The sequence below is a fragment of the Rutilus rutilus genome, assembly GCF_951802725.1.
Source record: "Rutilus rutilus genome assembly, chromosome: 17".
Lineage (NCBI taxonomy): Eukaryota > Metazoa > Chordata > Actinopteri > Cypriniformes > Leuciscidae > Rutilus > Rutilus rutilus.
This window is the reverse complement of record NC_140230.1, coordinates 32595508-32609850: the sequence shown is the minus strand read 5'-3', so window position 1 is coordinate 32609850 and position 14343 is coordinate 32595508. Positions and strand designations below refer to the sequence as shown.

The following is a 14343-nucleotide window of genomic DNA, read 5'->3' as shown; positions in this document are numbered from 1 at the left end:
GTAATTAAGAAACGAACTGTTCAGATCAAGTTCCAAATCTTACTGTAAGAACATGTCTGAGTTAAACCAAAATCAAAGGACAAAATAAGCCTATTTTAAGGACTATTCCAGTTTTTATGGATTGTGACATTTTCAAGACAATAAAGCCAGTGAAACTTTTTTAGTCCTAAGAAATACAATTTGCATTTGAGACATGGGACTCAGTCACTTTCCTATTGTTTTCCTGCAAAGCTTTTGTGAAAAGCATGTGTAATGTATGGTAAAATATGGTCTGTGGTTAACATTAGTCTCACGTTTTGTTCTGCAACATAAATTGCAGTCATACCTCTAATTCAGATTTGAGTTATGGCTGTAATTTATGGTGTAGAACAAAACAAAAAGAAATTCTTGAAGGAACCCATGACAACATAGCCTTCCCCTTGGAGACTTTGGATGAAAAATGTGCTTTGTCATGAGAACTAATATCATTTTCCTATCAATGCCATCATACTGAGCATCAGACCCATGACTGCCTCAAGAACACAAATGAGATTTGAGTTTAGGAAGAGAAGCTGGTGTTCGGTTAGTAATGATTAATTAACTGTGCCCTATTACTCACACAATTTACATACAACAATGTAATCTGTGTATGGAGTGGACTAACGTTACTTTCATGATGTTTTTGTCATTTTTGGAGCTCAACAAATCTCTTCAATGGAAAATATCAGCATGTGGGAATGAAACTATTCCTTTGAGATCATCTCTAGATATCTCATTCTCAAATAATGATTTCCAGAATGTAAACAAGACTCCTACACGTTCTCTGTTCAGAAAATGAGGCAACATAAAAACATTCCACAGCTCCAAAAGCGGACTGCTTATTTTTCCATGCAACACTTAAACCCCGCCCCTGCAGGAAATGGAGTGATCTCATTGGCTCTTCGCGGAAAGAAGGAACGCATAAGCCAATAGCGATCAAACAGTGCTGGTCTCTGCTCCAATCAGAAGCGGCGCTCACGCGTCTTCCGCCCGCCCACTGCCTTTACTGCAACATCTGTCAGCTCAGGAGCACTGGACTGGAGAGTTTGGTCCTGCTTCTGAACTTTGTGTCCGATTTGATTCAAGAGTTTTACAGGCAGTGACAATTTAGTACGCGCACAGTAGATTAAGAGGAAGCAAAGTTTAAAAATAGATCAGCTTTTCGCATGAACGCGTTTTCAGTTCTCGTTCTGGAGTTTATTGTGTCTCGTGCGCATTTACGCACCAAGTGCAATAGTAAGTCTAGACTTCAGCCTGTTTCTGCCAGTGTCCCTCTGAGATGGAGTGATGAGAGATCTCTTTCATTCTTTCAAGACACAGCAGAAGTCCTTCATCATCATCATCCTCATCCTCGCAACATGAAGCAGATCACCAAGCCCATCAGGATCCCATCAGAGAATCACTTTATAACAGCAGGGAAAGGTACGTTTTATTTTTGCAAGTTTTGAAACCGTAAGCATAATGCATTTTTAGTTTTTAACCTCTTTTAACTTTAGTTTGTAACACTTTACTGTGAGGTTTAATTTGTTAACATGGACTATCTTGAACTAACAAGGAACAATAGGGGTGAATTCAGGTTGATTGGGACACTTTTTGTCATTGATATGACTGGGGTCTAGCGTCCCAATCAACCTGAATTCACCATTTGTTTTTTATTAACATTTGTTAATGTTAGTTAATAAAATGTATCAAGTTCATGTTAGTTCACACTGCATTAGCTAATGTCAACAGATAGTCAACGTTTGACCTTAAAATGTTTTAGTAAATGTTTAAATGAACATGATCTAATTTTAATAAAGGCTGTAGAAGTATTGTTCATTGTTAGTTCATGTTAACAAATGAAACCTTATTGTATCGTGTTATCCTTAGTTAATGAGTTTGTTTGTTCTTAAACCCTTTGCATATGATCTGTAACTCATTTTATAGCTTGATTTCACTTCATCTTCCACATTGGGTATTTTTTTGAAGACTCTTTCCTTCCTCAGATTTTATATATATTTTCTGCTATACAGTAAGTGCAAATTAGTTTAAATCACTGAATAAAACAACATTGTTGTTTATTAAAGTCTTTGTGTAAAAAAAATAAAAATAAAAATGTAACCCACCTTTCAAATTCTACTATGAAAATAAGGAATGATCAGAAAAAAATGAAAGCCATTGTGTTACCCACTGAGACCCAGACCAACATTACATTGCTGTGGTCATCACAGATCTTAAGACCTCGATATATGCGTGTGTGTGTGTGTGTTAATGTACAGTATGTTTTCGTACGTTTTATTGTAATTCTTGTATTTCAGGTTCATGTTTTTGTCACCCAGCCATAAATTCTGAGTATATCAATTAAAAATGATATAAAATTATTGTAGCAGAACAGTTTATCACACCATTTTGTGAAGTATCATATATTTGAATTTCATTCCACTGCTCCCTGGAAGTCTGATTCTGATCAGTTGTGGTTTTCAGCATTGAGGTATTTTCATAATAATGACACTAAACCGCATAATTGACCGTCCCAGTCAATCATTTTCCTACATATCTGTGCTTCATGCCTCTTGTATAATCATTATTTCATGTTCATTTGACAAGTAGCCATATTATAAGTGGGATATTATACAATCAGATGATTATCATCACAAAATAAATCAATATTTTGGTGGGGGACTAATAGGGCATAAAGACTGTGGTCTCTAAAAAAGTTTTATTTTTTAATAATAACCAGCTGACGGCAGATTACCCACAATGCACCTCTGAACTTGTTCCCTCAGGTCACGTGCACGTCTCTTTAATGTAATTCTATAGTCACATTTACTATGTTTGGAATAGCATACTACCATATATCCTGGTATGCAGTATATATATACTGTGCACAGTATTTTCTGTATGGATGAAATATCCGAATAAACTACAATGTTTGCTAACTTGTAGAGGAATTCCGTATCCCACAATGCAATGTTCTAAACTTGTCCTTCTGTTTCAAGTATGATGAGTATGAACAGGAAGCGACTACAGTCTTGACCTTTACAGCTGATCTACACCTTGATTTCGTATTTGATCAGTCTGACAAATGTTCATATATTTTACAATTATTTTAATATATTACAAGATTTTTTGTTCTTAGATAATAATAACTGCACATCACTCACTGAATTAAACATGACACATCATCATTACTTTGTTTTATAGTACATACACACTATACACAGTATATAATGCACAGTAGTTAGTAAGCCAGTATTCCATTCTGAACATGGCCTTTGTGTTTCAATTGTTCACAAGTGTTTCATTGCGCGCAAGTTCACGTCGTAAGCAAAGAATTTTAAAAACAACGTCCTGACATTTATTCGTTCTAATATGAGTAAACTGCTATTGTCCAAAACCGTTGTGGCCTGGCAGGCTGTAAGACAGCTCTCTATCTCTCGTCCTCATGGAGTGCCCGATGCTTGTGTAGATTTGCATTTGAAACGCTTCTCCTTCACACAAAGACCTTGCAGCTGCCTCGCCGCAATCTGCAAGTGAATGTAGTGTAGCCGTCCCCCAACAAGTGCATTGAGAAAAGGTGTGTGTTCTCGGCTGAAAACGTTTCGGAGCCGATGTTATCATTCAGACCGCTTCAGTGTTTGAGGCCTGTACTGTAACCAGCCGTGCCGTGACACGTCTTCTCATGTCATGAGTGTCGCTTGCAGTGGTGGTGTTTTTTTGTACACTGTTGTAAGACAATGAGCAGGGAGTAAACCGACAGTGCCATTTTGTTGGCTCTTTTGCATAGGCTTTGACATTTGTGTTTGCAGAGCTGGAGCAGAGAGCAAACACACGCAGGAATCGCTCTGTGGGCTGCATGCAAGCGGGTTGTTTTGAATTTCAGCTGTTGGTGCATGTGTGTACATGCATGTGGGTTTCACTGTGAGCAGTTTCACTTTGTTTCATTTCCTCCTGAGTGTCCTCGGAGTGTAACCTTTATGTGAGAACAGTCATTTAAATATGATAGATTATGCATTACACATATGAGCACTGTATTTTGGGATCAAGAAATTGCAGGTTATTCATCCATACAAAAAGTGTATATATACTGTATATATATGCATGACAATACAATACAATATATGCATTTTTTACAAAACAAAAGTTATTTTGTTGTATAAAGTCATTTATTGACAGTGCATTCAGTTTTGCATTGCAATTATATTATATTCAAATTGTCATTATAATTCTTTGTATGTATACTATTCTTTCCATTAAGATTATTTAATAATATTATAATACAATATGATTTTATTATTATTTATTTTATTTATTATTTCCTGAGATTTATATTATCATTATGTTTATTATCAGTTTTGTTTATTAAACTCATCCTGCACCTACAGTTTAATTTATGTTTGTGCCATAGAATCAGAGAGATTTTTTACCATAAAATGGGCTAAAATATAAAATAACAACCCATAGACTTGTACTGAAGGAGTGACACTGAGCTATATCTATAAATCTTTTAGGCCTATAAGCAGACTAGCAACTATAACACTAGTTATATAGTTAAACACTAGTCAATTTTCTTCAGAAAATATAAATATTAAGTTTCTGTTGTTTACGTTCCATCATAAGTTCAGTCTGTTTTTGTTCTGTTTCAGTACCGTTATGACAGGCAAATGCTCATCAGTTTCCAGTGACACCCACCAACTTCCTCTCTGTCACCATAATGCAGTAATTTCTCATGTCACACTGTCCACTGCATACATAATCATAAACACCTCTGTTTTTTCTCTCAAGCACGATCAGCCAGTCGACAGCCGCTCTCGTTGGACAAGCTGCCTGAGCAGTACCTGATTGGACAGTGGCCACGAGAGCCGTACCAACCCCAGCCGTCCTGTATGAGTGATAAAGCCACGCAGGTCAGTCAATGTTACATGCGATTTACTTCACAGTATAGTCCCCTAAAATAAAGAGTCACTTAAATGCCTGAAAATCCATTGCATTAGACCACCACAAAATATCAAACAAGTTGCATCTGCAAACCATTGATATGCGGCCTATTTTTATGAACTTACTTCACATCATTTTTACTCAATGATTTAATGTTTCACAAACACAAAGTGGGAAATCGTGTTCACTACCAATTTTACGTCCATAATCAGATGTGTTTCCAAATTAAATAGGATATTAAACAATACAACATGTTAATTTTATACATCAGGAAACGATTTGAAAAAAGTGGAGCCAGGTTACATAAAATGGTTATGGTGGTTATGGGAGGTGGTTGAAAAATAAGAGGCCAATCCAATGACATAAATAGAAAATAATGTCGTTGCAGAGATGGTGCAAATCAATACATATTTAATGAAAGAGTACAAAAACAATGTGTGTGTTTTTTTTAATGGAAGATTGTGCACCGATGAATCTTGCATGATGATTCATCACACTTGAACATTATAATATCATTGATACAAGGGCTTTTCTCAGAACTACTTTTTTCATCATTTTGACTTATTAATACTAATACTGATGTTTCACAAAAACAAAGTGACCAAAAACTAATTTTGAATTTCATTTCTATTGGTTTATAACTTAAAACCTTTTTATGAAAGTGGCATTAACATAGTGGACGTGTGTGTGAGTGTGTGTGTGTGTGTGTGTGTGTGTGTGTGTGTGTGTGTGTGTATATATATATATATATATATATACACATGCATAATGATAAGCCAAAACATTCTGACCAGTCAGAGGTGAAGTGAATATCGTGATCATCTCCTATCAAGGCCACATATTAAGGTCTGGGTAGAATAGATGGTAAGCAAACAATCAGTTCTCGTAATGAACGCGTTGGATGCAGGAGAAATGAGCAGGAATGATGATCTGAGCGACTTTGACAAGGGCCAGACTGTTACAGCAAGGCGACTGGGTCAGAGAATCTCTGAAACGGCAAGGCTTGTGGGTTGCTCCCGGTCAGCAGTGGTGAATTTACCGACAGTGGTCTGAGGAGAGACAAGCCACAAACCAGTGACCGGGTGTTGGGCGCCCAGGACGAAGGCTAACCCGTCTGGTCCAGGCCAACGGAAGGTTTACTGTGGTACAATTTTAATGATGGTTATGTGAGGAATGTGTCACACAGTGCATCACACTCTGCTGCGTATGGGACTGTGTAGCCGCTGACCAATCAGAGTCGGAAAGCACCTACAATGGGACCTTGGAGCAGTGGAGAAGATGCGCTGTTTTCCTGGGGAAGAGATGCACTGTGGGACGATGACAAGCCGGTGGAGGGAGTGTGATGCTCTGGGCAATGTTCAGCTGGGAAACCCTGGGTCCGGCCATTCACGTGGATGTAAACTTGACACGTACAACCCACCTAAACATTGTTGTAGACCTGGTACACCCCTTCATGACTATGGTGTTCCCTGGAGGAAGTGCCTCTTTCAGCAGGATAATCACACTGCACATATTGTTCAGGAATGGTTTGAGGATCTCAATCCAATGGAGCATTTGTGGGATGTGCTGGACCAACATGTTTGATCCTCGGCAGCTCCACCTCACAGTCCTCAGGACTTGAAGGATCTGCTCATCTTGGAGTCAATGCTTCGGTGGGTCGGCGCTGTTTTAGCAGCATGCGGAGGACTAACATATTAGGTAGGTGGTCAGAATGTTTTGGCTCATCGGTGTGTGTGTGTGTGTGTGTGTGTGTGTGTATATATATATATATAATATATATATACAGTGCAATGCATAAGTGAATACACCCATGCTAAAGTTGACTAAAAAGAGGAATAAAAAATCATATTTTGGAAATTGAACTTAATGCCTTAATTTAAAAAATTAGGAAAAATCCAACCTTTAAGGACACCAATTTTCTTTGTGAATGAATAATGTATCGTAAATAAATAAATGTTCTTCCTTAAAATACATGGTGCATAAGTGTGTACACCCCTATGTTAAATTCCCATAGAGGCAGGCAGATTTTTATTTTTAAGTATTTAAAACTATGCATCCTGATAAAGTTCCCTTGGCCTTTGGAATTAAAATAGCCCCACATCATCACATAGCCTTCACCATACCTAGAGATTGGCATGGGGTACTTTCCATAAGATCATCTCTCAATGCAAATCAAACTAGCTATTAGGCTAACTGAAATAAAATCATGCCAATCTCTAGGTATGGTGAATGCTATGTGATGATGTGGGGCTATTTTAATTCCAAAGGCCAAGGGAATTTTATCAGGATGCATAGTATCCTAAAAAAATCGATGGGAATTTAACATAGGGGTGTACTCACTTATGCACCATGTATTTTAAGGAAGAACATTTATTTATTTATGATACATTATTCATTCACAAAGAAAATTGGTGTCCTTAAAGGTTGGGTTTTTTTTTAAATTAAGGCATTAAGTTCAATTTCCAAAATATGATTTTTTTATTCCTCTTTTTAGTCAACTTTAGCATGGGTAATACTTCACTTATGCATTGCACTGTATATATATATATATATATATATGTGTGTATTAGTATACGTATACATATGCATAGAAATTTCAGTACATTCAATCTTTGACATTAAACAATGGAAAAGGGTTGAAAAAAGTAATGTCAGTCACTGTAGAGCAACACAAATTATTAAATTTGCACTGAAGACAATTTTTCTTGTAAAATTTCAAATAGTGTGCACCAATTAATAATTCACAAAAAGGCCCCCATTCACACTAAGACCTATATATTACTGTCCACACCAACGCAATATATTTTCTGTTTGCGCTGCAGTTTTGTCATCTTTCGCTTTAAATGCTCGAGCTCTGAAAGCAAGACTCTGATTGACTGGCAATGTTTTTATCGTTCATCAGCTGGAAAAGAAAATCATTCTGAAAGTGATTCTAGCGAAATCTTTTCTCTGTGCCGTCGTCGTTATAGTTTCTATTCTGCAGTTCTTTTACATTTAAAACGAATTTTATCTTTATTGTTATCATTGTAGTTATCGTAAGACAAGAAACTCTTATAAGACATTTTTATTTTGACTTTAAGTGTCCAGATACCTCTCGGAGCCACTGGACACTGAAGAATGGCTTTGCTTGTTAGTTGTGCTGTTTCTGACTGGTCGATATCTGCGTGTAACGAGGTTTATCCTTACTCTGTTTTGTTTCCTTTCTTCATTAGTATCATGAAGTCTTTGAGTGCTCAGTGGTTTAGCTCTGCTGAGACCCCTCGCCTCCCCTAAAACAAAACCGTCACAAAGGCCGATGCTTCGTGGCAGTCTGTCGCCATAGAAAGTTCTCTCTGGCGTTGTGTGGAGTGAATTCTTTCTGGAGGTGCAGCAGTTTGCACCTGTCGCTCTGTGTGTGTGTATTTGTGTGTAGGTGTGCACACGCTACCTAAGGGTTGCGAGCGCATGTCTGTGTGTCTCTGCACCACCTGGCGCTCTCCGACAGCTCTTTGTGTGCCTGTGGTGAGCTGCCTGCAGTGAGATCCATACATATGCTAATGTCTGATCCGGCTCGCGGAGGCCTCGCGCTCCCAGAGTCAGAATCATCCCGTTTCTCTCGACATCTCTCTTCACGCCGCAGAGCCATGCCGAGGCTCTTTGTTGACAGTAGCAGCTTTTGCCATTGTTTAAAGCGCTTGGTGAATTGATGATTAGTGTTTAAAAACTTCTCGTGGACTGTTTTCTTGGTCAGCTTGAAATCAGAATTGACCCTGTCTGCTTCCTGAAATGGTTCATTCACCCCAAAAAATTGAAATTCTGTCATCGTTTACTCACTCTCCCAAGTATGCTTATATGTATTGAATGTTCACTTGTAGTGTACTTCACATTTTTTAAGTATATTTCTAAAAACTGTGCTGATAGATAACTTTCATGACTGTTTCTTAACACACTTAAGTGCATTTTTAAATTTAAATGCATTTTAAATAAAAAATTACAATAATCTTTTGTCATAGAAGTATACGTGTTTTTACTTATGCTGACTAACATACTAAAGCATGTAAAATACTTGGTTATAATTTTAAATGTAGTGTTAATTAATATTACATTTAAGGTGATTTTTTTTTTGCAACTTCATTAATTACATACTTAAATGCATTGCATACAAGTTTCAATAGAATTTACTTTAAAGTGTACTTTAGTGGATGATACAATTTTGTCAGTACACTCAGCAGTACACTTAAGACAATAGAAGTATGCAATTAAGTCCTACTTAAGTGGGTCAAAAAAAGCACTCTTAAGTTCAACAAATTGCACTCAATATAAATTTAAACTATTCTAAATGCGATAAAGTGTCTTTAGACATTACATTCAGTTCATATTGAAAGATATTCTTTTCAAGTACATTATTCCCATAAAACCACAGTCAGTCCAAACCTGTATGACTTGCTTTCTTCTGTTTTTTTTGTCAATGGGGTCCAGTATAGTTTTCAGCCCAATTGATTTTTATTATATGGACCAAAACAGTTGAAACATTCATAAATATTCCTTCACCGTTCACTTCTCAGACTTTCTAAGAAGTTTATCAGCTGGCACCACAAAACAAAACTCATTAAAGACTAGAAGAAAATGAGTATCTGGAAAAAGATGCACTTATTTGTGGTGCCTTTTGTCCATCTTTTGTGGCTTTTTGTTTGCTCTTCTTTTTGTTGCGGTTTTGGTCAAATGGCACATATGCTGTTTGCTAACCACAAACATCCTGTTGTTGTTTTATGAAAGAGTTACATATCTAGGTCACATGATTTCAGAATATATTCTATATAGGACACAATTTAAAGTCAGCATGATTATTTAGTCAGTGTGTGCATGGTTGAACATGTTTTGACCATGTTTATTGCAGACGCCTGGATTTTGGACCGAGGATGGAGGAGAGGTTAACGCACACAAGCGCTCGGCATCATGGGAGAGCGCTGACCATCTCATTGAGGTATGCATGAAAATACTTACACGTAGACAGTTTTTACACTTAAAAAAAAATGCCTTTCAGAATGTGTTCACACTTGGCATGTTTGGTTGGATTAAAACGAACTCTGGTGCGGTTCGACTGAAATATGAACGCAACACGGACCAAAGACATGTAAATGAACCAAAACAGGATGTGATGTAACAAGATGTGACCCTAAAAAGAATGCTCAAGCATCTTATCGTCATAGAGGCTACATTGCCCTTCACAGTTTGGTACATGCATTGGAAACGCCATCTCCTTGCAGAAGTTTTGAAGTCAGAAGGCACTGTTTTGACTCCTTTACACATTTTATAAACTCTTTGTGAGTTCTCAGCTGGTACAAATACCATCATACTGTATGTACGCACACACAACGAGCGCATTTATCCCAGGACACTGCGTTGTTTTTGATGTTTGGTAAGTTTCGTTTCAAAATATATGTCATAAAAGCCGTTTTTTGTTTCGTATCTTTAGGTTCGGTGTTAAAAATGACAGTGTGAATGCTAAGTGAACCAGGACCAAATGTACCAAAGTTTTATGTTTTGGTCTGGATTAAAAGAACCGAACTACATGTGTGAACACAACACACCCTAATATCAAGGTGTGTTGTCGCGAGTCACAAAAGACATGTGATTCGCCAGGTTTCTCACCCTTCACCAGCATATGATCATTAAAAACTTAGACACACATCCTGCAGAAAACGCAGTCAATTACAATTCCTTTGTTGTACAGCCCACCGAAGTTAATGAAAAGTCAATTTCCAATTATATTTCAAGTTGTTCCGTCCAATTTGCGTATGCAGTGCTGTGTGATTTGCAGAGAATTTGTTTGTGAGTCCTGAAGATTTACAGGTGCGTGTTTGGTGACAGAATGCAGTCGACACTCCCGTAAACCGTGTAAATTCAACCATATTAAGAGTTAAATACAGAACTCATAAACATTTAATTGCTGTGTGAACATAGCCATAGTAACCTCTGGGTTATGATGGGTGGTAGTGTGTTTTTATAGACATACTTTGGGCGTATAATTGGCCTTGTTTCCCATAATTATGGGAAAAAAAAATGTTTTATCCACACATTGTGTCTTGACTTGCCAGTATTGGCTCTCATGCACTTGCAAAGTCAGTTTAGGAATCCCAAGATGTGGCAACATAACAAACATTTATTTTAGAAAGCTAAATTAGCAATGAAACCTGTGTGGTTTATTATATATAGTATATTATATGTGGTTAGTTGTCGGGGCATGTCATCTAGTATTCAATAGTCGTCTGGTGAAGGGCTGTATGGCATGAGCTCAGATTTTGCGTCAACAATTGTTCTTTCCTTCCAGCCATTGCTAATAATAAGTATGTGATTTCTAGATCGCTAAACTCCGCCAGCAGCTGCAGCGCAGTTTGCAGGGAAGTTGCAATATCAAGGAGAAAGAAGAAGGGACACAGCTGAACCAAGTCCAGGTACTGTAGATCCACTTCATCATGTGTGCTCGGATAGTTTTGCTTGCATCTCTGCCTTTTTAGGGTTTTATTTGATCTTTAACCGGAAGTATTACCCATAACCATAACTTTTTAAAGCAATTTTGGGGATTTATAATCAGAATATTGGGCTTTATTAACTTTCGAATGGTAGTGTATATGTTTTTGTGTGTATATACTATATATATATATATATATATATATATATATATATATATATATATATATATATATATATATATATATATATATAATATTGTGAAACATTATTACAATTTGAAATAACTTTTTTTCTATTTTTTTCTATTCTATTTTTGGTCAAATTATGATAGTTTTTTCATGATTTTAACTGCTTATTAGAATTTAATTTCTAATTTCTATCTTTGAAATAATTTTACTTTCTTTTTTTTTATCTTTTACATTTTGGAGTGAAATTTGATACTGTTATTTTTGTAAGATTAACCCATATTTATAAAGGCAATTTCAGACATTAGGTGACTTTGACATTAATCTACTTACTAGTTACTAGTCTAATTAGTCTCTTTAATGAAGATGTGCTTTTTGTTTTTCAGCCAAAGCGACTCTCTTCATCTTCAACTAATATGATCCATTCAAGACCCCTCATATGTAGAATGCCCAGCTATAGTGACTGTATTAATCAGGAGCTGGAGAGTGTCTTTATCTGTGAGGACTGGGGGAGGGAAGAGGAGAAGGTACACACACACACACACACACACACACACACACACACACACACATTCAAGCACAGACACACGAACTCACTCACTCACACATGCACACACATGCACTCACACACACACGCACAGACAAACACACACACACACACACACACACACACACACACACACATTCACGTACAGACACACACACAGACAAACTCACTCACTCACACACGCACACATGCACGCACGCACAGACACACAGACATACACACACACACACACACACACACACACAAACTCACACACTCACTCATTCACTCACACACATGCACACATGCGCACACACACACACACACACACACACACACACACACACAGATTTCGACGGAACATTTCAAGGTTGTAAGACTGTAACTCTAGCGTGTCTGTCCCGGTGTTTCAGGCCCTGGAGGTGCGAGACGGTGGCCGTGCTCCTGTTCCTCCTCTTCATCACACTCACAGCACTGAGACACACATGTCCTGCAGTCCCTGTTTCTGCTGCTCTCCTCCTGCAGACACTGACAAAGGTACAGCACTCTCTATGCTACTCATTAACTATTATGGCAGATATCAAATTGCCATGGTATTTCCATCTGATACCATCACTGTACTGTGGTACTTTCACAGTATTTTATTAGGGAAGGTTTGCTTAAATAAACAGCTTTATTTTGTCCTTTTAGATTACAGGAGTGGTTCACCTCTGCCTCAGTTTTCCAGCTCTCCCAAACCCAACAACAGTTATACGTTTAAACGTGAGCCTCCCGAGGGCTGTGAGAAGGTCAAAGTGTTTGAAGACCTCATGTAAGTACCACTGACTGCACTACAGTGGATTCTCATAAAACCCTGTTTTAAAACCATACTGTTGTACACATCCACAGAGCATGCTTTGGGTTTTGGTGCAAGGTTTTGCTTGACGTTTGCTGGTAAAACTGCTTAGTGAACTTCAGTTTAACTCACAAAGCATGTTATACTTGTTTTTTTAGTACCACAGTAATGCTTTGTATGTGGAAAATAACATGACTTTTTCCCGGTCATTTGTTATTTTAAAAATAGTTAAAAATATATATAAAAAATATGTATATAGATTTTATAGAACAATTTCTAAAGTGTGCAGTTTAGGTGTTATAAATGATATGAAAACTGATTTATATTTGCATGTATATTGTAATAAATCAGTATATACAGTATATAGATATATATATCTATATATATATATACGAATTTTAATGGCCACCAACTTTGTTGTTTGCTTATTCTATGACTTCATTACTATTTTTCTTGATCTTTATATATTATTGATTTGTTTTGTTTTTTATCTCATAGTACTTGTAGGACACAAGGCTTTCCCATCTTTTCCTGCCCCGACAGAAACAAGGTGAACTTCACTCCAAGTGGCTCCGCCTTCTGTCCTGTAAAGCTGCTGTGTTCGTCTCTATTCCCATCAGATGCTGCTGCTCGTCCCAGTAACCCGCTGGATAATCACACTTCAGATCAGATGTCTGGTCCATTTACAGAGGCCACCGTACAAAACAGCTTCCCGCTGCGGCCCGTGGCCTCTGAACGCTGCAGTATTAGGAAGTGCCTGCTGCTCAGTTAGCCAATCAGAGCTCAGATCTGACTCCGCTTTCTAGGAAATTTTCTTACTTGCTAATGGTTGTACAAAAGGACCATTTTGTTGTACGTTGAACTTTATCTTGGGTTTCATGTAATTCTGCTGAAATGCACAAACCTTTACTTAATCTTACAGCACATCCTACTAACCAGGTAAAACGCATTAGATATGACGGTATCTAGCTGTAATCCAACAGCCCAAAATGCTCTTTCATGCCTTAACACATAACCCAGCTTCCATTAGGACTGGATGATATAGCTATAATTAATTATATCTCAATATTATTTTTCAGTCTTTTGATGAGATATATATATATATATATATATATATATATATATATATATATTCCATTAGAGGAACCATCATTTCACCACAACAGTCATTGCTAGCAAAATAATTGCACATATTCACAATACTGCCCAGCCCTAACTCCATACTTCCCTGTTTGAGTAATAATGACAGTAATAATGTTTTTTGTCATTTTAGGGTCTTCCTCTTTTATTCATGTGACACTGTTATGGTGTATAAATGCTATTGTGCTGGATGCTCACATTAAAGTGACATTTGTAAAGTATTTGTGTGTATGTGCTTCCTATTTTTGGGAATTCAGTGTTTTTTTTTT

The 14343-nt window shown here is 37.2% G+C and overlaps 1 protein-coding gene across 2 annotated transcripts; it reads left to right on the top strand.

Moving 5' to 3' along the window:
* The first annotated feature begins 718 nt into the window (after nucleotides 1–718).
* Nucleotides 719–14295, top strand: glcci1b (glucocorticoid induced 1b). 2 transcript variants are annotated; one of them, XM_084385165.1, is made up of 9 exons: nucleotides 719–1254; nucleotides 1333–1440; nucleotides 4783–4904; nucleotides 9812–9898; nucleotides 11277–11369; nucleotides 11960–12100; nucleotides 12513–12636; nucleotides 12790–12910; nucleotides 13433–14295. In XM_084385165.1, exons 1-9 carry the CDS (start codon nucleotides 1185–1187, stop codon nucleotides 13704–13706), a joined length of 1140 nt encoding a protein of 379 aa, XP_084241291.1. In that variant the 5' UTR covers nucleotides 719–1184; the 3' UTR covers nucleotides 13707–14295. The 2 variants fall into 2 exon arrangements, with proteins under 2 accessions (XP_084241291.1, XP_084241290.1); XM_084385164.1 differs by having other exon boundaries at nucleotides 723–1440.
* Nucleotides 14296–14343: the final 48 nt, after the last annotated feature.